Here is a 25,865-nt window from a genome sequence, read left to right as displayed (position 1 = left end):
ACACAAAGACCAACCATCCAATCATCAGATCTGAATCTAATAAACGCCCTAAGAGGTAAAGTCTCCGACTTTAGTCATTTGTATGGCTAAAAAGAGGACAAGGCCAAACCCTAAGTCCATAAAACACTCTATTGCTCAAGAGTTCATGTATGGATGGATGAGAGTAACCAAGCTCCTATTTTTATGACTCTACAAGCTCAGAAATGTATGGAAATGGTATTCAAAAGGTTTGGAGTACCTCATACACATTAAGACCAATGTTATGGCACAAAAACCATATAAACTCATGAAATAACTAGATCTAGCATAAAGGAACATCAAGATGGAAACTTTATACCTCTCGGAGGTGGATGATGAGGTGCAAAATCCGGATCTACAAAGCTTGGATCCCCCAAAAGTTTCTCCAATGGCCTTCAAGGATGCACACAAAAACACTCTAAGGCTTTAAAACTCTCACAAGGTGGCTAGGGTTTTTAGATGATTGAATATGAAGGTGGAGGCTGAGCATGGAAATGCCCTCAAGGAGTTAGAGCCTTTAAATATGATTCACAACCCCACAATTAGGATTTTTGATGTTGCACGCCTATGATCAACACAATTTTCTCTACGCTCAGCGTAGGACATTGAACCCTCGCTTGGGATCCTCTACCTACACTCAGCGTAGGACATGAAAGGTGAAAAATGACAACTTTAACCTTAAAGGATTATACATGAGGATATGTGTATTACAATAACAAACATTAACCCTAAATCCAAAACAATTCCAAGAGGCTAAAACTCCTTGCATGGTTCAAAGAGAGCTCAAGCATGCTTTGTTTTCTCCACCAAGTGTCCAGAAATGATTTTCAAACAAGTCTATATCATTGGAGTTTCCCAAACTCCAAGTAACATCTAGTTAATGGGACCAAAATGCATATACATGCACCTTCTCATTCTATAAGCTTCACACTCAAGGCACTAAAACACCACTAATACAATTGGTATGCTCCATGACCATCACATGATCGCATCGTGAAGCCTACCAAAACCTTCATTCTTATTCCATTAAAATAGACAAATAACACATCGGTAAAACAATTGTTACGTAGTAACTATCCCTTGGTCATAACAAGTTTTATAACTTTCCATAATTAATAGGGTCCTTTTGGGTTAGACATAAGATGTAATTTAAGCATAAGATGATAAAAGAGAAGTTAGAGGGGCTAGTTTGTTAATTAATCATTATATGATAAATTAATTGGAAACTACTAAAACTAAAGGGTTTAAGTGTAAATATCCCTAATTTGAGTTGGTAATAATTATTGCTTGTATTAAGGGATAATTATGCCTAGTCAAAAGATAAGGGTACAAATCCTTAAAGCCCTAGCTAATTGGTACACTCTTCAGTCTCCTCTCTCTACCTCTCTTTTGTTTTCTTGTGTCTATCGGTTCTAAGCAACACTCGACAACCCTTCTCTTAAGGTGATGCTTTCTCGGTTTTGGCAAGGAACAAATAAGAGTAGCTTGTGTATTGGTGCTTGATCATTCATCTTCGGTGTGACTACATTAAAAGGGTTCTCCTTTCGGCTCTAAGTCATCCAAGAGAAGGAAGGGAGCAATCCATACTCTCCACAAGAAAAGTATATTCGATCCTTGCATTATGATGTATTTTTGTTGCTAAAATTTTTCTAGAAAAAGATCCATGGTGAATTATGATGATTAAAAGTTTTGTTTATGTTTTTGTTACCGTTGCGATGTGTGTGGAAATCATCATAACCCAAGAGTTTAAACATTAATTGTTGTCATATACCCAATATTATTGCTACTTATAGTAGCTACTGAATTTACCCATGCACTTTCATTTGCAAACCTTTTTGTTTAAGTAGTTGAGTTGTTAAAAATCCTTGAGGATACCCTATATCTTCAACTCATCCAAGTTCGATTTAGAGTGTGTTTAGCATGAAGCTTTTGGAAGCGTTTGGAAGCTTCTAGCTTTTAGCTTTTGATAAAACGCTCAAGTTTAAACAAAAAGTTTTGTTTGGCAGTATGATCGTTTAACTTTTACTTTAAACAAGACACTCCAAATCTAAAAACTACTTAATGTAGCGTTTAACAAAACACCACTGAGCTTTTAAAATCAATTTCCATAATTACCTTTAAAAATATATTTATTTATTTTTTTTAAGCAATTCTCCTTTTATGTAATTTTATATATTTTAAAAGCTTTCAGCTACTTTTGCCAAATACTCAAATAATAAATAAAAACTACAGCTTTCCGCTACCAGCTACCCACTATACGCTACCAACTACCTGTTTACAGCTAACAACTACTTTCGCTAAATACACCCTTAATCTAGAATGGAAGACATTCTTTTTTTCCATTTATGTTGATTATGTTTTTGCATGATATGGTTGAGGACGAGACATCCTTAACAATGTTTAGGTGTTTTTCAAGGGAGTGATGAAACATTTGGTTTAATAAGTTATTTACTTGTGGAGTTAGATTAAGTTATTTACTTGTGGAGTTTGATTACTCATATTGCCTCTGTTAAGATTTAGTTTTTTGGTCGAAATTAAAAAACTAGGTAGTTTTAGTATCGAAATCAAACACCTATATTGTTTTAGGATAAAAAATAAATACATAGCTCTATATATTTATATATCTACCATAATAATAAATGAAGATAATTTTGTCAGATGTCAATCTCTAATTAATTTTGATACTTGTCATTTTGTGATATTTTTTAAATAAATAATATCTACATGTCAATTTATGTTTTTTTTTTTCAAATTTTAAAATTAAAAAACCACATAATAATTATACTTATAAATGTAAAGTATCAAATATAATAAATATTATACTAAATTGCAATTAATATGTTACTTCATTCCTTATTTTAAAATTTTATTTAAAAAAATAGTTATTATTTATATTTTAATATTTTATTTTTTTTAATCAACTCGTGTAATCCACGATTTTTCCAGTTAGTTTATATTGATATAATTGTAAACCCCATTAAATCAATAAACCCCTCTAACTTACCGGTGGATATAAAAGGATTATACATTTTAATTACTCTTTTAATTATGTATTTATTGTTTCAAACCCTAACCTACTTCCCATAATTAAGGGTCCACACAAGTCCACTCTTCTCCTTCTCCTTCTCCTAGACTCCTACAATACCCTCAAACAAGCCTTTTCCTATAGCACCCCTCACCTTTTGATACCAAGCCTATGTAGAGCAAACAACCTTTGCATCCATCCAACAGCAAGTTGCTCACCTTAAACACAAAAGGGAATAACATGTTTAATCTAAAATGATTTTAGACCAAAAAATGTTATGAAACAATAAAAGAAAGATTAATAACGATTTTTCTTTAACTAAATCCAAAAAAACTACTTGATCACAGGAACAGCAGGTATAAGTTGATCTAAAATTTAAATATTTTGATCATAAATTCCAAAAAATTAAAATGAAAACAAGTTTTTGCCAAAAAATATGCTAAGCCAAAAAATAAATTTAATTAAAATAGGAAAATAATAAATCTATTATTAGGAAATATTAGGTAAAAAAAAGAGTTTATACATATTTAAGATCTAAATCTAGAATATTATTTTAGGCTTTAATTGGCCCTTTCATAATTGGTGTCGGTTGACTTTTATTATTGAGAAGGCTAAACTAAACACGCTACTTGCAGAAGGGTTGGTGATTCTTGAAAAGGGCAAAACGGTCAATACCCTCCAAAACCATGGGCAAAATCGTCAAAAAAAACTACTCAGAAATTGGTGGTGATGCATCTGTATATATATACACACACAGTAGGGTGTGAAAATACACACAGTCACACACAATCGAAGCAAGGGATCGCGTAATAGAGTGGCATATGGGAGAAGAAATGTGTGGAATATAAGCGTTTGAAGAAGATTGATTTATGCATATATATTATATATACAGATGATGTGTGTGTGTGTTTAGTGAGAGAAAGTTGTAGAGAGAGAAAGTTTTTCAGTCATTAGTCGCCGCCATTTTTGTTACGGCGGAGGAGAAGTTTTGGTTTTTGATTCGTCGGAGTTTGTCGAAGGATCGGTTAATGTGAATCATTCGATCTGTGTTTTGATTTTTTATCAGGTATTTGAAACCCTAGTTTGCGTCTGTGTGCGTGTGGACGTGTGTGTATTTGATATTATCTGTTTGTTTGTGTGTAATTTTGTTTTATTGAGGTTCGATGATATTGGATGGTTCGATGCTTTCTTAGATCGATTGGATTGAAAGGTTGAAATGAAATGGAAGTTTCTCGCTTCGGAAATCTTATAGTCTCATTTGAAGTGTTGCGACGAGTGATGGATTTTGATGGTTTTCGCGATTGCAAGTGGTTTTGTTTGAAGAAGAATATATGTTACGGAGGGTTTTCTTGCTTTACCGCTGTATCTTCGAGTTCACTGGTGGCATTCTTCATGATTCTCGTGGTGATTTTCTCTCTCCGTGGCTGAGTTCACGGCGTCGTGGATCTTGAATCACATCCTCAGCGAACTCATTTTTTGAAATCTTATGTGCTTGTTCATCTGCGGTACAAGCATCAAATCTGCTATGCCATTTTTAGGTCGATATGGTGGATCTGTGGTTTATTGCTACGAGCTTGATATTCACGGAAGCTGATCTCGTTTTTCTTCTACCTAGGTTTAGCACATTGAGGGATCTAATCTCCTTAGATGTTCATCATTTTGAGACGTTATGCTCCGATTCACAACATTTACAGGTCAACAAAACAAGGGCGTGCAGTACCTTGACCACACATAACCTATTTGTTTCCTTAGAGCTCTGTAAATCTCCTTGGTTTGAATGGAGAAATGATTGTTTGCTACTAAATATTGGAATCCATGGCTTCTACTCGAATCAATCTGAAGTTGTTTAAGACAAGGCATGGAATATGCTTTTGCTATCTCTTCAATCTTCATCATCCTCAGTATTTCGTTTCTGCTCATTTGGAGATTAGGGAAATGCTAACACATGGATCAAAATCTTCTCTATTGAAGGCATATTTGAATCGTGCTTATCTTGTTATGTTATGACTCGTCGCATGTTTCACATGATTGTCTTGGAAGCCTGAATCTGCAGCAAACCAGCAACTTAACTAGACTTGGCTTCTTTTTGAAAGCTGTTCGTTATGCTTTAGATCCTCTGAGTGATTGGTGTCTTGTTCCAAACGCTTCATCTTTGATTTACAATGCCATTTCTTTTAGTGTGGATGTATCCATAAGAGTTCAGGAGTCTTGTCAGCTTTTGCTTTTGTTGGCCCCAAATACTGAACATATAATCCCTTTTTGCATTAATTGCTTTGTTGGCTCATCTAATCATGTATTTCTATGATGCTTTACAGGCTGTGAATCGACTACCTTGGGTTTTCAAAGCTTTACAGACATCACTATCTTCAAAGGCAAACAATGAGGGGCCACATCTAATGGTGGGAGTTGCAATCACTCAAAACATTCCATTACAACACTTTTGATGTTACAGCATTTTGATGGAGGTAATTGTTTCTGGACTTGCAGATTCATCTGTGTACCTGCACTGGGGGTTCAACCTCTACTAACACATCAAGCAAAAGACGTAGTGGAACACTATCCTGCAAAAACTGTGGTGGAAGATCATCAATTAATGGAAAAAGCTCTTCAAGTTGTCTTCTTAGCACAGTTTTGGAACTTACTAGCTTAATCAATTCAGACTTTACTTGGACAAAAGTTTCAAAAGGTTGTAGGAGTTCATCAAGGAGACCTCGACGTTCAAACACAATTAACTTAACTAAGGATTCAAAGGTTCTAGAAATGCCTGTTTCTGAATCAGAAAAGGTGATGTTTCAATGTTCATTATAATCATACTCTTTTAGCAGAAACTCATTAGTTGTAAGTTGTAACCTAAACACTCTTCTACTAAAATTGCAGTTGGGAGTCTCTGTTCTTGGGTGTCATTTCAGTGAAAAGGCAGAACACATTCCAATCAAGAAAAGGAGATTCTTATTCCGGCCATCCTCTCCGCCACGGAATCCTTCACTGGAGAGTCCCAAAGCTTATAATCATGAGCTAAAACTAAACCCGAATGCAGCTTGTCTACCTGAATCAGTTACTGGAATGAGTGAAAGAGGTAGTAATGATGATAAATCGGTAAAGAAGGAGTTGGTGAAGACTAAAAATGAACCTGGTGAAGATGATGACTTTTCTGGCATATCTATCCTTGCTGCTGCAGCATGTAGTAACAGTTTGGGAGCTGAAGCCGATCGCAGTGAAGAGTCTGGAATTGGAATCGCCGCATCTGTCACTAAAAGTCCAGAAGCTCTTCTAACCACTATTGAATTAAAAGAAAACATTTCAAAGTCTGCTAAGGAAGAATCTGATCCCCATATATCAACAAAGGACCAATCTGCCCCAGATAAGTTCCCATTGGAGAAATCTTCAGCAAATGAATCCACATTGGATAATTCCTCTTCACATTCCCCTTCGAAATCAGCAATTCCGACTTCAAGAGATGTCAGATTCAACTGGGACTTGAACACCGTGATGGATGATGCATGGGAGGAACCATATGTAAGCGAGCATGAAGTTTCTGCACACAACAAAGTCACATTTTTCGAAGACAAAAAAGACGATTGTACAAAAGACAATTCCGGAGATCATAAGTCTAGAAGCGAAGGGGAATCCGGGATTCCATCAAAAGACATCAGCAATCTGAACATACCCATTGAGATGAAAAGTCTGGCTCACGAAAACGAGTTAAAGCTGGGAAAACCATTGTCTTGTGAACTAGATAATGCTCAACATTCCGTGGTGGTGGAATCAGTAATTCCTGTTACTAAAACCCTAACCTTGGAGAACCCAACACCCGATATTTTTTCAAAGTGGGCGACTCGTGGTGGTCAAACTTCTGCTACTGAGGCTGTTGACACAAAATTATCAATGGATTGTTCTGTACCCCCAGGTTTTGATCATTATCTAAACTTGAATGCATCCAAAGAAAATATGGTGGCGGAATCAGCCATTCCTGTTACTACACAACCAGCCATGACTAACACCTGTAAACCTGAATACGAGAAACATGATTTATCACTTACCCCTGCAGCCTCTATGGAAAATGGAGATCTTTCAAATAAAGTCGATGAATCCATGGTGAAAATGGAGTTAACTAGCAATGATGCTAGCAAGGGGACAGAACTTCCTTTACAAACTGCTTCAATTCCTTCTATACATGATTCTGAAGCACCATTGGAGAATGGAATCCGTTATGATAATTCACAGACTGATAATCGAGCTGGAAGTGGATACGATTCTCAATACGAAGATGGAGAGCTAAGGGAATCGAGTATAAATGCGTGGAAAGGAGAAGAAAATGAATATGTGATTGACAACAGGGGAGACGATTTGAACATCGGAATCATGGATTCCCATGAAACTAATACCTCTCCATGTGGACAAGAAGCCTCTCCAGGAATCAAACTCACTGAAACCGATTTAACATCTAGTGTCGTGTTGCCAGAGAAACTTCATAACACTGATGAAGTCTTATCCGGTTCAGAACCAAATGAGACGGTTAGCAATCAAGCCAACAGTGAAAGACAGGAAATTGTCCAGAATCTGAACCAATCAGACGAGTGGAAGATGAACGTTTCAGGATTGGATCATGAAAATCAACGAATCTCATTGAATAATTTCACCAAAACCAGAAACTTTACAAGTCGGAAATTTTCGTATGGCGAACAAAAAGACGGATTTGACCCTGAGGATATGGAAATGAAAGGTGAAGGGTCAAGATTCTACAGAAAGGAATCGATCACACGTATCGGAGGTCCATCGACACATGATGTGTTCCTTTCTAGAGGTAGATTTCGGGTGCAAGGATGCAGGTACTAAAACTAAAAGTAAAACATATTTAGTAAATCTCTTTCTTGTTGACCTTAAATCTGGTCAACATTTTGACTTTTGTTAATGTGTTTATTTACAGTTCAAAGTCTGGTGATGGTTTAGCTTCCAGACCAGAGAGGGAATCAGGTGTGGTAAGATCCTTTGGACGTGGTGGTAGTGGTAGTGGTAGATACTCCCCGCATAACCGTGGTAGTGGACGGGGAAGCGGTGTATGGAATCGTTCCCCAGATCGTAACCAACCATTCATTCGTACTATGCTAGAAGATTCCGGAAGTTTGGATAATATAACAAACGAAGGCTCCATGGATCAAAATGATTCTTCAAACAGACCAAACACTTCATCATATATGACTCGGAGACCTTTCAGAAGCCGCTCACCAATGAATCGTGAAGCAAATGATTTTCGTGCACGTTTAGGATTAAGACCAACCGGGGACACGGGTCACGAGAGGTTCAATATGGGTCGGAGCAGGGGACGCGGGCGGGTCGGACAAGTGAGATATGGTACACGGGTGGACGGGGAAGGACCCGGACCCGGTCCTGGACCCAGACGATACCATGGACCCGGAAGTGACGAATGCGATGAGTTTCTACCGGATTACCCAAATCCTTTCCCGAGGAGACGCCGGTGCTTTTCACCCGTGGAAAGAAGAGGGAATGTAAACGGGAATGGGAATCATTATTCCGATTCGAGATCACCTTCGAGACCGCGGACGCGTTCTCCGGTTTCCAATTCCGGGTTCCGACGCCGGAGTCGATCGCCTACTTTCAGAATGCGAAGGCCGAGATCACCCAACTACCGGCGTGGTGGGTTTGAACCGGAATACAATTCCGGACCTCGAAGCAGTAACTCATCACCACCGCCGCCGAATTCGCGGTGGGTAAATTACAAGGAACGGCCGGTTGTTTTTGACCGGAGATCACCGCCACCACAGGTGGTGGAAAGGGAGAGTGTAAGGGAAAGGGAAAGGGAAAGGGAACGATTTGGTTTTTATGAAAGAAAACCAAAGCAAAATGAGTTCTACAGATCCGGGCAACCTGGAAGATTTGACCCGAGTGAAGCCGGGCGGGGCAGACCCAGGTATGTGGGTAATGAAGGTGATCGACCCGATAATGGATACAGGCGTGGGGGGTTTGTGAGGCAGCAGCGGTATAACATGGATGGACATGTGAAGAGGTTTCAGTACGATGATGAAGATGGTTTTGGGAGGGGTTTTGATGCACGTGACAAACATGCTTTGGAAGTTCATGCACGTGGGAATATCAAAAGCAATGGGACAGGGACAGATGGCAGGTTTAAAGATTTTCCAAGACGGTCGAGGGAAGACAGGGAGGTGGTGGTTGGTGAGTTTAAACGGCGGTCTAGAGAAAGGAAAGATTCTGACACAAAAGAAGAAAAAGACCAATCTAACCTTGACTCCATGATCATGATGACTAATGAGGTGGTGGTGAAGGAAGGTGACTAAACCAAACCAAACCAAACCATGGTTCGTGCTACTTTTGCCCTTTACTAATATATAGGGAGGAATATGCATTACACATACGCATTTATTCCCATAGCACTGAACCTTTTGAAAGTTTTTTCTTTTTTATATTTTCAGCTCTCAGAAACTCATCTGAATCTTTGCTGTTGTTCCCCTGGTTCTCGCTGGCTTGGGTTTAATTTGCATTCAGATTAGTCTAGTCTTCGTTTTGCATTCACATTTTTTTTAGTTTTGCTTTTTAAATCAAGCATAAGTTAAATTATCCTTGTGTTTTCTTGGTATTATTAGAAAAAAAAAAGTACACTACACATCATTAATGGTTTCTCATATCTATATACAAAACTTAGCTCCTGAATTTTCCATTGTTTTCATCGTCAAAATGTGTGAAGAAAGATGGTCCGCCTGTTGGGATTTCGTAGTTTAATTCACCTGGTTTTGCTGTTTTTTGCCTGAAAAAAGAAATTGGCTTAAATAAATCTGTCATGGAAGGAAGGAGGGGTGGGGTTAATCATTAATGGATAGATACCATTCTTGGTCAACGAGCATATCCTGGGTCAAACCAAAGTCCATCATTTGTTGTTTGGTGTGGTGAACTAACAGACTGTATCTTCCACCTTGACCTGTTTGCATAACGATCATATTCCCATTTTGCATGTTGTTGAGTCCTTCAAACTGTTCAACTGTCCATTTGTACCATCTCATTAAGAAGACTCTTAAAGTTAAACCATGAGAAACGATGACCAAGTTCATGTTCGGGCTTTGCTCCCCTGGTGGTTGAAATCTACCTATGTCAATATCAGTTCTTAATGTCTCCCGAAACCCTACACACAATTTCATCTTTCTTTTATATAATATGATGATGATGATAAATTGAATTGAATTGAATTTGTTCAATGGAGTGTATTAATTAACCTGTGATTCGATCATAGACATCTGCTGCGGATTCGCCGTTTGGAAAACGGTAGAAGAACCGACCGTATTGGACTCGAACTGCTTTCTGAATCTTCATCTGTTCTTGATCTTGGAAGTTCCCTTGCATTTTCATATTCAAACGTTCAATATAAAAAAAAGTGAATTCTTAGATTTAAAAAATCAATTACCGGAATATTATCCGTGAAAAAAAAGGTGTCCCTAAAAAACAAAAGGTATTTTATACTACTATATCTTTATTTTATTTACAATCTTCATATTATGCTATTCTTTTATAATACTATTAGTTTTTACAATATTAACCATAATTCAAAGTTAAAAAAGATTAATACTATAATCAAAGCCAAGGAAAGTGAGATTTAAGAATCGACTTGGATAATATGGTTGTACGGTACAACCACCAAAGCAACATGTGGCGGTTTGCAGTCCTGTCAAATTTATACGTGTAGAGAGATAGAGAGAGAGAGAGAGAGAGGGCGGGAGTAGGTGGATAAGGATAGGAGAAGCTCACCGAAATCCTGCTCTCGCAACCGCGGTTCTTCCCTGACGCCGGCGATTCTCGATCGTTGAAACGCAGTTCCCAAACCGCGAAGAGTCTCAATCGTTCTCTGATACGGCGAAACGTAAAAGTAAACCTTCCAATCATCAGCTCCATCCTTCTCAATCATCTCTCGTATTCTCACCCCACATTGCTCCGCCTCTTGTTTCCCTTTCTCCGTCAATCTAATTCTCGGATCTGCGACTCTCGTGTAAGCTCCTTCATCCACGTTTCCTTCACTCTGCCCGTGTCGCACCAGGATGATTCGTCGCGGCCGTGGAGGTTTCTCATTGGTGGCGTTGAGTGTCAGATTCTTCTCCGGGAAACAATTCTCGTCAATGGCGACTCTTCGTCGGCGCCCAATCGTGTCTTCACAGCACTTGATTATAGTCGAATATGGCGATGAAGATGCTGTGACAGACATGGTGGTACTGAAACCTCCGTATAAATGGAAGAAATGAGGGTTTGAAACTTTGAAGTTTTTATTTATTTGGGGACATATTCATGGCATCATGCAAGGCAAGAAATTTGATGAAATTTTGTGAGACTGGTGGTCAATCCATTCGTCTTGTTCACATCATGTATAGATTTTTTTTTCTTCAACTTGTTTTGTCTTATTATTAAATATTAAGTCATTGTATTTTGTTAACTTTAAAAAAAAATATTCTAAAACTAACTATAATTATTGATCATTCTATAAGAAATAACTAAAAAATAATTATTTTATAAAAATAACCACTTGTTTTCGAAACAAATGCAAAATGTACTTCGAAATAGGAGTATAGGTCAGCATGGTTATTGGTTAAGACATATTTTTAAAATTCAGTTTTGTTTTTTTTTTTAATATTTTGTTTTTACAATATAAACTCATTTTTTTTATTGTAATGTGAAAATATCTTCTGAAGTTCACACTACAAAGAACTTAAAATTTTTTTATCAGTTATCTTATTTTTTTTTTCATAAAAATATGGCTAATTTCAAAATATGTATAATATCAATTTATTTTGGTTCTGTAGTGAACAGTAATTGTTTGGTATATTATTTTTTGGCGGGTAAAATATAAAAAAGTGGGTTTTGCAGTGAATAATGTATTTTTCTATGGGGGCATTGCGAAATCGACAGTTGCTTTTGAGAAAATATGAAAATTTAGGCTGTATTTTAGCAAATAATTAAGAAAAATAGATGTACTTACATGTTTTTTGTGATATGGCAATTAAAACACTTAAATCGATCATCACATACATTTGCATAAGAAACATGTTTTCACTAAGTATGACTCTATAAATCCGTGGTTGAAACTTCAAACATATGGCTAAGACCCAGAGAATATTCAATATTGTGTAATCGAAGAGGGACCAGTTTGTCTTATCAAATTTATATGGCCGAATATTAAAATTCCTCATACATAAGTAAGTGATGAATCAAGTTTGGGCTTCTGGATATAACCCATCTTAATAACCCACTACCATAAGTTCTAAAAGACTAAAACCATAAGGCTTCTTTGTTTGTCTTTTTTTGTAAAGACTTCGTTTATTATTTATTTTTAAGTTTCGAACTAATAAGAAAGTTTGCACGAATTAAACTGTTTATTTGGAAGTATTCAAATATTGTTTTTATTTAAGTCGATATTAATGAGATGCTTACATGAATTATATGTAAGACAATGAAAATCAATAAATAGACATGTAAAAAGGGGGACACAGAAACATCTAGCAGCAGAGACACTATTTTTTTTCCCGATCAAATATAATAACATAAACCTGAAAAACGGGTTCGTTTTGGGCCGGGTTTGATCGAGATAGGACTAACCTATGAAACGCGTAACTCAAACAAGAAATAGTTTTTACTAAAAAAATAGTTTAAGCAACATTGAAGAAACCAAAACTTTAAACCAAAATAAAATATTTTAAGTTTGAAAAAGTTTGTAACCTCAACCAAAAGGTATCCTAAAAAAAAAGACCCACCAAATAAAATGTCTTTCTCTAGTTTAGAGTTAGAGTTTTTATAGAAAGAATTTACTTTCATATTCTCTTCCACCAACAATGTTTTTTCAATATTTCAACAAGTAGAAATTAATTTCTCATTTTTATTAGTATTTTTATTCAAAAAACCGTGTCGTCAGGTTTAAACCCGAAACTTACCATTATATATCATGCATAGTTAGCATTACAAATTAAAGTTATACGTAAAAAATAACATAATATGTTTTATTAGATACTTGTTTTGGTGGTTGACATGATCATGATGATAGTTGAAATGAATTTCTTATTTTTATTAGTATTTTTTACTAAAACTGGTGTCAGGTTTAAAACCGAAACTTAACATAATATATCATACATAGTTAGCATTACAAATAAAAATTATGTGTAAAAAGTAACATATTACTATGTTTTATTAGGTTATTGTTTTGGTTTTTGACATGATCATGTTGATAGTAGACTTCACATTTTTATTAGTATTTTTAAGACAAAATTGCAAAAATGGTCCTTGTGGTATGCAATTTTTCCGAGATTTAGGTCAAACCTCAGCCTTTTTGGTTTTATGGTTTTTTTGAGATAGTTTTGTTGCGGATTTGGTCCATCAGTAAAGTAAACTGAAATGACTGTAATACCCTTGTGACATTTATTTTTCTTTTTTCTTTCATTTTTTAAAAATCTAATACTTATTTATTTATTTAAGCAATTAAAAAATAAGAGGGACCCCCCTCTCTCCAAAACCTATGAATACAAAGCTTCATTTGCTCTTCACTAATGAACATTATGAACACCAAGTGTTCAGAACCTACCTTCCACTTCCTACCTCCCACCAACACCAACACCATCGTTTGCCTCCTACCACCTTCATGAACAAAAGATTTTTTTGCAAACTAAATTTTTGCAGAACACTAAAACTAGAGCAAAATTACTCAAGAACATTTAAGAACATAGTATTTCTATAAACTTTATTTTTTTGAGATCTCAAGAACAAAAGTACATTTTTCAGATTTGAAAATCAAAAACCCTAGAACCAAGAACTAAATTTTCCAGATCTTCAAACAAAAACTCTGAAAACTCAGTTTTCCAAATCTGCAAACCTCCAGAAAATGAGAATGAAAAACAATTCAATTATATTGAAACGTCACCACCACCCTACCATCGTCGTCGTCCTTAATCTTCCCTATTTTCCCCTTCGTTTTCATCAAGCACAACCCTTCATATTTTCCTTCTTCCGTTTCCAAATCCTCAAACCCTCATCACTAAAGATCTCATTTGCAAATCTGGAAATCCTAACCTTGTCCTTCGTAGCCGCCACCCTTCATCGTAGATCTGGAACATCGTTATCGCCGGTAGTGGAACCCCTATATCTCCGTTAGCAGGCGAGGAGGTGGCGTTCCGGCGTAGATCTTGAACATCGTTATCTATCTCTCACATATAAACGAATGAAGATCACTGGAGCACAAGGTCTATGAAGAAGATCTCATTTCGTCGTGAACAAGATATGTTAGAGGTGACAGAGTTCAAATATGCAAGAACAAGGTCCATCTGTTCGCTGGAGTTCCGATCTGGAAAGACTTGCTGGAGTTCAGATCGACGGTTTTGTCTTTGCTGAACAACTCAAGTAAAGAGAAGGTAGAGGTGGTGATGGCCGACTTTAGTTTTCTCACTCCTTCAGATCCACCGTAACCCTCCCTACTGGAAGATACAATCGTCGGAAGCCTCGCCAGTAACTGTATTTTTTTCTGAACAAAGATGAGTTTTTTTTTCTTGAGAGAGAGAGAGGTAGGTCTCTTTTTTATTTTTTAAATAAATAAATAAATATTAGATTAAAAAAAGAAAGAAGAACAGAAAATAATGACCCCAAGGGTATAAAGTCATTTCAGTTTATTGATGGACCAAATCCGCAACAAAACTAGCTCAAAAGGACCACGAAGCCAAAAAAGTCGATGTTTGGACTAAACCTCGGAAAAAATGCATACCATACCACATGGACCATTTTTGCAGTTTCGTCTATTTTTTTTTACCAAAACAGGTGCCACTAGGTTTAAACCTAGAACTTGACATGATCATGTTAATAGTAGTTAGCTGATATCTACATCAGAGAAGTAGTTGCACGACATGGAGTACATGTTTTTATGGATTCCAACTGAGACGTTTGTTTTACTTTTAGGTTTTGGAAGAAGTTCAATGATGAGTTGGGTCGTCGGTCAGAGCGAGTGGACTATTCAGACTCTTAAGGAAATGATTAGAGCATGTGTATTAGATTTTGGTAGGAGTTGGGAAACCTACCTTCCTTTAGTTGAGTTCTAGTACAACAACAACTATCACTCTATGATTGGTAAGTTCCCCTTTGAGGTGCTCTATGGGACGAAGTGTCGTAACCTAATTTGTTGGGGAGAGATCGGTCAACGAGTTGTGAGGAGTAGGAAGGCCGTATTGGATAAGGTGTCTAAGTTCATAACTATATTTGGTATGTACTTGACCCAATTTAGCATGGTCCATTTGAGTTGCATGACATCATAACAATTAGATAGACCAAATGAGAAAAAGGACATTTATGATTTGTTAATATATTATAAGCTCTAATATATTAATATGAAATCATATTATTTAATTAGTATTGATCAAGAATTAATTTAGATTAATTTTGTGATCAAAAGAGACTAATTAAATATATGGGGATTGATTTGGTAAATCATCCATTCTTATATAGTGGGCTTATAATCCATGATTCATTAGATTGGGCTAAAACCCATAGGGTGCTCCATGGAGGTTAAAACCCATGGATCATGGAGGAAATGAAAAGTCATGCACATTAGGGTTTACATGGTGTAACCCTACATGTGGCACACTATATAAAGAGCTCCATGGCAAGCAAAATCGACACTAAGACATAAGGGTGAGGGCTAGCCGAATTTTTGTGCACAAGTGTTCTTCTCTCAAGTTATTCCAAGAGTTGTGGTGTTGTGTGAAGCATTTGAGGCATCATATTTGGGGTGCTAGGCTCACAAGGTCTTAAGGAATCCAAGCTACAAGAAAGGTATGTCTACATATACCCAATAATATGATAGTTAGGATGAAAGCCTTGGAAAATGAAAGTTTGCATGTATAATAGAGAAAACATAGATCCAAGGTTTCTAGGGTTGCATGCACACCATAGGAGTGTTAGAATGCTCAAAACCCATTAGGTCGTGCTTAAGACTACATAGTTGATACAACAGGTGTGTGGGAGGTTGCAGACCGCACAGAGCCGTCACAAAAGTTATGATGATCTACGTCATTCCAATCTTGAGTTCCAGGTTGGGGATTATGTTATTCTAAAGGTGTCACATTAGAATGGTGTCATCTAGTTCCATAAGTGGGGAAAGTTGGGTCATCAGGTTTATCGATCCATTCAGAATTATTGCTCGGGTGGGCAAGTTTTGCCTATCGGTTGGAGCTACCTGTAGAGCTTAGTCAGATCCACAACATATTTTATGTTTCGTAGCTACGCAAGTGTTTATTCGGTGATTCATCAATGGTTCCTTTGGATGACATAAAGATTAATGAGTGCCTAAATTATATGGAGGGGCCGATTGTTATCCTATACAGAAAGACAAACAACCTGCAAAAAAAAGGTGGTAGTCTTGGTTTAGGTACAGTGACACCGCCGAAAGGGTTTCGACTGGACTTAGGAACTCAATGAGGAAATGAGAGAGTATTACCCCAAGATATTAGCAGTTTTGTATTTCGAGGATTAAATCTGATTTAAGTGGGAAATAGTTGTAACATTTGGTTTCTAGGTATAAGTCTTATGCTTTGCAACATTGTGGTTTTGGGATTTTTCCGAAACCATGACTTAGTAGGGCCTGGACCATGGCGTGAGATTCATTTAATGACCATGACATGGTCAACCCCTCACCACGACGTGATGACGACTATGGTTCAAAACCATAACTCTTGGGTCATGAGCCTTATTTAAAGAGTGTGATGGCTAGTGTTTTGCCACCCTCAACCTCCATCACCTCCAAGTGCAGAAAAATAAACCCTAACCTCATCTTGTTCATTTTGAGCTCATTTTGTGTTCTTGGAGGCCAATGAAGGAAGAAGAGAATTATGGTGAAAGGAACCTGTGACATCCCCATTTTCACGGCCATAAAAGACCGATTTTGTTTATGCTTTGTTTAAAAATCAGAGTAACATTTTAAATAAAAGTGTTGCGGAATTTGTCCCAAAACAAAATATGATAATGATTTATCAAAAGCATTTCTAAAGAAATGTATTTCATTAAAAGACTTGGGATGTCATGTTCGTTACAGATCAAAAGCATAAATAATACAATATAAGCCTTACTACATTATTTCATATCTACAGGCCTATATCCGTAATCCCTCATCCAAAACATCACATCTATGCTCATGTGCCACTACCTGTAATACAAGAAACTGAGTGGGTCAGGCTTGGGAGCCTGGTGAGCACATAGGGTTTTCAACCCACAATAAATAAGTTTATTAATTTCATCAATCAACAATAACCCGATTACCCGTTCCCGTTATCCTCACTTTATGTCCCTAAACACCTATCATAAGGACCTAGCCTAAGGATCATCATCGGGATGGACACTACTGCTAAGGGGATTCCTCATCAATAAATGTCCTAAAGGCAACCATGTGGGGGATGGAGTACACTGGTGAACACATCGTTCACAAACACCTACAGGTTGCGAGTCTGCTAGTGTTCCACTGGACTGTCTAGAAGAGTCCGTGTTCGTTATCCATACTCCGCTAGATGACAGAATCAACAACATCAACATCGAGGCCTCTCATCATTTTATCACACATCACGTATTACATCTACCCATGTTTTACCCCAACATTTTCGTAGATATAAAATACATATACAGTTTAAATCATTGAAAACATGTATAAAAACGTTCATTCAGCATAGACAGCAAGTATTCAGATAATATGCACACATAGCACGTAATTTATATAAAATACTTCATATCTATGTGTAAGCTAAAAGTAACTATGCACTCACTTGAAAGGTGGTGACTCAACACTCAGACAACGCCTCGATACCCTCAAAACAATTTTCCTTCGATAAAACCTAGTATCAATACCACTAGGGTTTAGTCTAACGTCAACCGCGACTAATTAATAGTCTGACTATTATTACTATTATATAAGCGTTAAATAACACTCAATATAACTCATAATAATAGCCCAGATAATTATTTTAAGGACCTAATAACATTACTATAATTATTTGAAAGCTATATTAAAAATTGCATAAGCGTAGCTCACTTACAACGGATTTTAAAGAAAACCGGGCTTTGCTCGGAGCAGCGTTTCCGAAACCGAAAGACCCTTTTTCTCGGGACTTCGGGAGCCTTGGGGCTTCCTTAGGGTGCTAGGGGATCACCTAGGCTTAGGGGAGGGTTAAAACCCTTAGAGAGAGAAAGTTTAGAGAGAAGAAATGAAGAAAGGTGTGAAATTTCCGGAGACCCTCACATCTATTTATAGGGCCAGCAGCCTCGGTTACGCTGGGCGTAGGGGAAGCTACGTGGGGCGTAGTCTTCGGATAAGATCACCAGCTCGGATCCAGCTGGCTTGCACGCGCCTACTCTCAGAAATTGAAGGTACGCGGGGCGTACTTGGCCTCGGATGCGGGGCGTAATGCGAGGATGACGCGTCGTTCATCAGATGCAAGACCATGGGGAGCAAGGGAAGGCTAATATCATGCCACGTCATCATCAGCTTCACAAATTGCACTCTTAACTTCTAAAAATCATAACTTTCGCATACGAGCTCCATTTTCGACGTTCTTTATATCCACGCGAAGGTGGGAACATACTCTACAACTTTTGTTTAGACTCCGTTGGCTAATTTTGACTTTATTTTAAAAGGTATATTATTAACAGACCGGGACACGATTGGTCCCTTAAAAATTCATAACTTCTTCATCCGACGTCCGTTTTCGTCTGTCTTTTTATCGTTATGCTAATATTAACGAGATCTTCGATTCTATTTTAGGTTGTGTCGGCTAAAAACCGCTAGATCTAATATTCGAATTTCGGGCTGTACACTGCTAAGCCGAAACTTCGAAAAATCATAACTTCTTCATACGAAGTCAGATTTGGGCGTTCTTTTTATGGACGCTTCAGTTTAACGTATTCTACGTCTTTCATTTAGATCGCTAAGGCTAAATCTCGCTCTATCTTCACTATTTACGCTTCCCGGTATCGTGCCGATTCCGTCGCGAAACTTCGACGGGTCATAACTCGGATTTCAGCATTCTTTATATCTCCGGAATCCTTGTTTCAACCACTACAACTTTATGTAGAGATATCAGGCTTATCTCACACTTCAATTTTGACGCTTATTTTTATTCTTTATTAATTATACATTTATAATTAAATAATAAGCACATAAATACACATAATTCACATAATACTCAAATATTTCATCTTTATTACTTCAAAAAGAGTTACAATAGTTGACCTAAACTAATACATTTTCAAAAATGCTTAGCCCTGAAACCCGGACGTTACAGAACCTTTTGGAAAGCACAAGCAATCCCTTTGAACGTCTCTTGGACCATTGTAAGTCTTCAGGACTCAATATTTGTGATTCAGTTCTTGTAGATTTAGAAGCTAAAACTAGTATGGTCCTTTTTATGAGTTTCAAGTGAATAATTGTAAAAAAGTTTGAAACTTTATTGATCTTTGAGGTCCCAAGAATGTTATATGTTTCAGATATGAACTCTTAAGTTTTTTTGATGCCATGCATGGTGTTATGATTCCATGTCTCACCATTTTGACCTAGTTTAATGAGGGAATGCATTGGACATGCATGTCCATAAAGTTACGATTTTTATGGATCATTAGGATGCCATGAAGCTTTTTGGAAAATATTAGGAGAGGACTTAACGAATTAAGAGTTTGATAAGGAATTAGATCTACCAGCTTGACCACGACGTGGCCAAGTGCTAACCACAATGTAGTGGGCAGATCCATCATATTTTTTGTTGAGCCAGACCACAACATGACCAAGGTATTGCCATAATGCATTGGTCTATATGGTTGACTTTAACTGCTGACCGTTGACTTTGATCAGGTTGACCTTTGTTCAATTTGATAGTTTTAGAAAGTAGACTAAGATTTGACCTTTTGAATAATGTTAGGTGATGTGTAGTACCAACCTTTATGTTTTTGCGAGCTGTGGTGTTAGTCTACTTTGATTGAGAGGTGAGTCTTCTCATTATACTAAGAAGTATGCTAAATTGTCTTTGTAAAATTTGAATTAAAGACTATGGGAGGACCATAACAACCGTATGAAAGACCATGGGAGGACCCTAACAACTCTATGAAAGGCTATAGGAGGACCATAACATTCACATTGGTTGAAATAGACCCGTTACTTGAAATAGGTCATATCGTTTTGTATGTCTTATGTACGACATGTGGTATTTTGGGAAACTCTCTAAGTTTTGTGGTTACGATTTTAAGTTTAAATGTTTCAGGTACATCTTGTAGCAAAGGGGAAGGGCTAGGTTTGATCGCATCACATCCACCTAAGATTTTTGCATTATCTGTTTTATGTTTTACATTGATGTTATGAAATTACATATTAAACTTTGATTATCTTGATGGAATGAAATGAATGGTTTTGTCACATTTAAAATGAAAAATTTACTTTCTATTTTGGGACGTTACATCATCCATTGATATCATGTACACAACAATAGGAATATTAAAAGTCTTTATATTGAAACATATGTTATGGAAAAGGCCCTTGCCCATTTCACATGACCAATATTACCAAGCCACCCACTTTGAGTCAAGATTGCATGTTTAAAACTAACTTTTTTTTAATCATAATCATATATTCTATAAGATTTGCATGTATTATGTAACAAAAGTTCCATTGCCCGAGCTTTTCTAGTGCGAGATAGCAATTTCAAAAATAAATTGCGACAATAATTCTCATGATATGAATATGAGAATAGATGACTAAAGGACAAACAAATTTGTTATGAATGCTACATCCCCAAGACATTCCTTCATCGTCATCAACTACCATGAATAAGATGCGACACTTTGTGTCATGCCCAAAACGTACACTAGGGCGCAGTCTGATGGATTCCGTCTGTGACAACTATGAATGTCGTGTTTAAGTAGTTTTGTTTCAAATGGGACTACCTATGAAGGATCATTTGTAGCACTCAACTTAGGAATGTTTGAATCTATAAATTATTAGACCATCAATCAAAACAATATTAATGAACAAGTGACATTATAAAATATCTTACTACACATCTAATGGTGACAAAGCAAAACTCAAAACTCTCGTTCACATCTTCCTTTTCGTGGTTAACACTTCCAGGATTTGTTATTTGAACAGTAAAGAGTGATGTTGGCAAAACTTTTTCGTAATAAAAGAATTTATACAAACAACTTATGTATTTGAAAACAATCTAAACTGTATGGCCGGAATATACCTTATCTACGATAAAAGTCCATAATATACATACATTATTTCTATCATGTCAGGTTTTAGAATCATTTATGTCACATCTAACCAACTTCATTGTCACTTCCAAACAAATGTAACCAATCACGAACATTATGTTATTATATAAAATAGTTAATTTTTATAAATGAGATAAATATAATCATTTTTATTAATTACTTCGTTTATAAGTGTTAGCTTAATCAATATCTCAATTTTATAACATAAACATAGTTTAATCGAATTTAGAAGAAAAAACAATTTTAATCTAAATTGATAGTGAGATGAATAATAAATAAAAAAAAGCGGGTGGTAGGTTTTTAGGATGGTCCACGGTGTGTGATGCATGGACCACCACCTAGCATTATTGATTACTCTACTACAAGTTTCAATAAAACCCCCTATTTTTGTGGGTGATTCTTTTCTTTACCTTTTTACTTGCAGAGGTGCAAATCGTACTATAAATCTTTCTTTTCATTTTCTTTTTCTAATTTGTAAAAAAAATCAGGATATGTAATATTGTTATTTGATGTATTTATGAAACTTAAATAACGTACTTTATGTGCTACCCAAAGAAAGAGTTTATTTAGATATGGAACATGCATAGAGCGTGTTTGGCGTAGAGCGTTTTGGAGCGTTTGAGAGCTTTTATCTTTTAGTGTTTGACAAAGCGCTATGTTTAAAACAAAAAGTCTCGTTTGACACTATAAGTTTATAGTGTTTAGTTTAATCAAAACACTCAAAATCCAAATGCTACTTCATATATCGTTTAACAAAACACTACAACCTACAAGCTACCCGCTACCAACTAGTTTTGCCGAACACGCCCATAGTGATATTTCACTTACGCAAAAAACAATTACAATATTTTATTGACTAAATTATAAATTGAGAAATCAAATTTCCTATATTTACTTTTTCTTATAAATTTGGTATTGGGAAACTCACTTAGGAGGGTAACTACCTCTTATCCGTGTTTACATATTAGCAACTTCTTTTTTTTTGTACATAATAAAGCAACTAACTTGTTTTAAATATTTAAATTACACCAATATTACCGCCTAATACCTGTTTTAACCGGTAACTCAAAGGGAAAATGACTTAGGAACTACCTCTTATCCGTGTTCACATATTGGCAACTTCTTATTTTTTGTACATAAGAAAGCAACTAACTTGTTTTAACTGTGTAACATCCCAAAAATCATGACCAAAAATTTAGTTTTTAATCTAATACTAAAACCATAATTGTCAAACCATTACTTTAATACTTCAGCATCGGGCCCCGCCCGGTATCAGACCCCGCCTGACATCGAGCCCCGCTCGGTATACAGATCTATCTTTCTTTGGCCCCGCCCGCTAAACACATACAATCATATAGCATGCTAAGACATAAAGAAACATACTCTACTGCATCCCTGTCCTAAGAAACATATTCTGCTAATAATGAGATACGAAACATCGTCCGTACTCAGCTAGTGATGAGATACGGGACCTCGCCCACACTCACCTCTTTACCAGGTACATACAAGTATCACACAGACAACAAGTATAATCTAACATGCAAACATTCCTCGGGCACCCGCCCGACATCAGACCTTGGTATGGAATAACATACTAGCATATAATGCCTAGGGCTAACCCCCGAGTCTTCCTACTCATAAACTACATGAGCTGGCATTGTGGCCTTAGACCCATTCACACAGTGAGGAGACTCGCCTTGCACTGCTGAAGCCCTGGCTGGAACTAGCTGAGTACGGACGAAGTTATGTATCTCATTATTAGCAGAGTATGTTTCTTAGGACAAGGATACAATAGAGTATGTTTTTTTTATGTGTTAGCATGTTATATGATTGTATGTGTTTAGCGGGCGGGGCCCGGAGACAGGCAGGGCCTAAGAGAGACAAATCTGTATACCGAGCGGGGCTCGATACCAGGCGGGGCCTGATGTCGGGCGAGGCCCGATGCCGGAGTATTAAATTAATGGTTTGACAATTATGGTTTTAGTATTAAATTAAAAACGAAATTTTAGGTCATGATTTTTGGAATGTTATACAGTTAAAACAAGTTAGTTGCTTTCTTATGTACAAAAAATAAGAAGTTGCCAATATGTGAACATGGATAAGAGGTAGTTACCCTCCTAAGTCATTTTCCCTTTGAGTTACCGGTTAAAACATGTATTTGCCGGTAATATTTGTGTAATTTAAACAGTTAAAACAAGTTAGTTGCTTTATTATGTACAAAAAAAAAGAAGTTGCCAATATGTGAACACGAATAAGAGATAGTTACCCTCCTAAGTCATTTTCCCTTTGGTATTTGTTTTATAGCTATTTTTGATATGGTTTTGGTGTAACAAAAATAATTGTAATACGGTTGATACAAATCGGATTTTCTAACATTTGTTCTAAAAAACATATAAGAACCATCAATTATGACAAAAGTTATGATAATTAAATATGAAATGCGTTAATTATAATGAATATTACCATAATTAAATATGAATTTTATTATTTTACATTTAATTATGATAATACTTTTGATATATATATATATATATATATATATATATATATATATATATATATATATATATATATATATATATATATATATATAATACTCCTAACTATTACCACGTATGTCTCAAATAAGACTTGAACCCATAACTTTTTTGAAATGAGAGAGCCATTCTTACTGCTGGGCCAAATGGTTCTTATATATATGGCCTAAGGAATATATTATATTATATACATAATACCCTTAGGACATCCATTCTTATTAATCATGTTTATAGTTTTTTTTCAATGACTTTCATTGATTATATATATATATATATATATATATATATATATATATATATATATATATATATATATATATATATATATATATATATATATATATATATATATATAAATAACGGGTAAACGGACAACAAGCTGCAATGCTAACTTTTTTGGATAGCAACACATTTTTAAGCCGCGTCGCTAACCCTTTTTGGATAACAACACTTAAAAAAAACAATATTCATATATAGATTTTGAGGTCATAACATTAATATAAATGACACGTTGGACTCTATTGAGGAGCTTCATAGCATCTGACACAAAGAAATCTAAAATATCACACGCAAAAGGCATAAACACGTGTTGATTTTTCATGCACGTTTTCGCATGTTTTGTCACTTTGCATAAAGTAGCTTTTAAACAACATGTCTCATAGTGAAAACTCCACTCCTCAAGCCCACAAGATGGAAAAACCGTGTTAGATCCACAAATACATACTTCCTTCATATCTATCCAAAAACTAAAACGTCAGCTGCTCTAAGTGTTGATATTCTTTCTAACGGGTTACTCAAGAAGTTCACATATGCCTCTTTCTTATTAGAAACCTAGCACGCCTAAATATAGCTTATCAAATTATATTTCCATTAGTTACATTTAGTGTTGCAAAAAATCTGACTTGGTCGCGATTGAATTTATCTGTTTTTAGGATTTTGTGCATGGAATCGGCGAGTTGTGAAGCTCCAACTCATCGAGTAGAGGTTATTATGAGGATGCGGGACTTCTGGCCTACTCGACGAGTCGGAGGGCCTGACTTGACGAGTAGGCACTGTAAATAGAAACCCTAATTTTCAGGGGTTTGGACCCTATTTAAAGAACTTATGGCTCATTCCTAGCCTTTTCCATCGTCCCTATAGCCAGAGAATCCCTAGCTTGAGCCTTGCACCCTCTAGAGAGAGAAAGAGAGCCTTTGAGAGTGACTTTTTGGTGTGATTATGAAGATCTTGGAGCTTGAAGAAGAAGGAGCAAAGAGGGAAGTAGTAGATCCGACTTCTACTCTGTATTGGCTACCATATTGAGGTATAAAGTCACTATCTTGACCTTTAGTTGCTTAGATCTCCTTTCTTGAAGTAGAATGTCACTTTCGGCGCCAAAAGGGTGTCCTACTCGGATCTGGGCTTATCACAAGGATATGGTTCCAAATCTGGACCATTCTAGGTCCCCAATAACATAAAGTTGCTCACTTTATGCAGCCTAGCTCCCTTCCTTGCACAAAAACCTTGTAAGAAGCCTAGTTTTGATGTTATGGACTTGAAGGGATATGCATGCATGTAAAGTTTGCAACTTTACGTGGTATCTGCACTAAGGGAGTTTGGGACCCTAGATCCCACTGAAAGGGCTGAACTTTGGAAGGAATGAAGGAACTCGTCGAGTCCCTTAACTGACTCGATGAGTTGGGGGTATGGTTTGCCCGTTCTGGGTTTCTGGATGAGTGCAGTGAAGGATTAGGGTTTGGGTCTGATCATACATTAGTTTTCTAGACATATGAAGAACTTGAAGAGTCACTAGGGTAACCCAGCGAGTTGATGCGGGATTCAGTGGAATGGAGTCAGGAGAAACTCAACGAGTTACAAAGGTAACTCGGTGAGTTAACGAGTCATACATGAGCTTGATGAGTGGTTGAATCTACTCGGCGAGTTGAGGTCAACATAGACTGTGGACCTTGACTGTTGACCGGGGTTGACCAGGGTTGACTTTGAGGGTAATTATGGGA

The 25,865-nt window shown here is 36.5% G+C and overlaps 2 protein-coding genes across 3 annotated transcripts; one reads left to right on the top strand and one right to left on the bottom strand.

Moving 5' to 3' along the window:
• Positions 1-3,750: 3,750 nt before the first annotated feature.
• On the top strand, positions 3,751-9,592 carry LOC111921859 (cell wall protein IFF6). Of its 2 annotated transcripts, XM_052764539.1 has the most exons (6): positions 3,751-4,109; positions 5,359-5,442; positions 5,531-5,827; positions 5,921-7,872; positions 7,971-9,378; positions 9,493-9,592. In XM_052764539.1, exons 2-5 carry the CDS (start codon positions 5,440-5,442, stop codon positions 9,355-9,357), a joined length of 3,639 nt encoding a protein of 1,212 aa, XP_052620499.1. In that variant the 5' UTR covers positions 3,751-4,109; positions 5,359-5,439; the 3' UTR covers positions 9,358-9,378; positions 9,493-9,592. The 2 variants fall into 2 exon arrangements, with proteins under 2 accessions (XP_052620499.1, XP_023773200.1); XM_023917432.3 differs by having other exon boundaries at positions 3,753-4,109; positions 7,971-9,592.
• Positions 9,593-9,625: 33 nt separating this feature from the next.
• LOC111921861 (phosphoglycerate mutase-like protein AT74H) lies at positions 9,626-11,421 on the bottom strand. The gene is made up of 4 exons (XM_023917434.3): positions 10,817-11,421; positions 10,288-10,407; positions 9,902-10,196; positions 9,626-9,824 (listed from the first exon to the last, which is right to left on the bottom strand). The coding sequence occupies exons 1-4, from the start codon at positions 11,265-11,267 to the stop codon at positions 9,719-9,721; spliced, it is 972 nt and encodes a 323-aa protein (XP_023773202.1). The 5' UTR covers positions 11,268-11,421; the 3' UTR covers positions 9,626-9,718.
• Positions 11,422-25,865: the final 14,444 nt, after the last annotated feature.

The sequence above is a fragment of the Lactuca sativa genome, chromosome 6 (assembly GCF_002870075.4).
Source record: "Lactuca sativa cultivar Salinas chromosome 6, Lsat_Salinas_v11, whole genome shotgun sequence".
NCBI lineage: Eukaryota > Viridiplantae > Streptophyta > Magnoliopsida > Asterales > Asteraceae > Lactuca > Lactuca sativa.
Note: the sequence above shows the minus strand (reverse complement) of the source record. Positions and strands in the feature narration are given on the sequence as shown.

What these genes read in the sequence shown, in the direction of transcription:
- LOC111921859 (XM_052764539.1), top strand. An exon ending in CTGTTTCTGAATCAGAAAAG is followed by an intron (nt 5,828 to 5,920) that starts GTGATGTTTCAA and finishes CTAAAATTGCAG; the next exon opens with TTGGGAGTCTCTGTTCTTGG. An exon ending in TTTCGGGTGCAAGGATGCAG is followed by an intron (nt 7,873 to 7,970) that starts GTACTAAAACTA and finishes GTTTATTTACAG; the next exon opens with TTCAAAGTCTGGTGATGGTT.
- LOC111921861 (XM_023917434.3), bottom strand. Translation starts at nt 11,267, where the DNA reads ATGTCTGTCACAGCATCTTCATCGCCATATTCGACTATAATCAAGTGC. An exon ending in GTTGCGAGAGCAGGATTTCG is followed by an intron (nt 10,408 to 10,816) that starts GTGAGCTTCTCC and finishes TGAAAATGCAAG; the next exon opens with GGAACTTCCAAGATCAAGAA. An exon ending in TGTCTATGATCGAATCACAG is followed by an intron (nt 10,197 to 10,287) that starts GTTAATTAATAC and finishes AATTGTGTGTAG; the next exon opens with GGTTTCGGGAGACATTAAGA.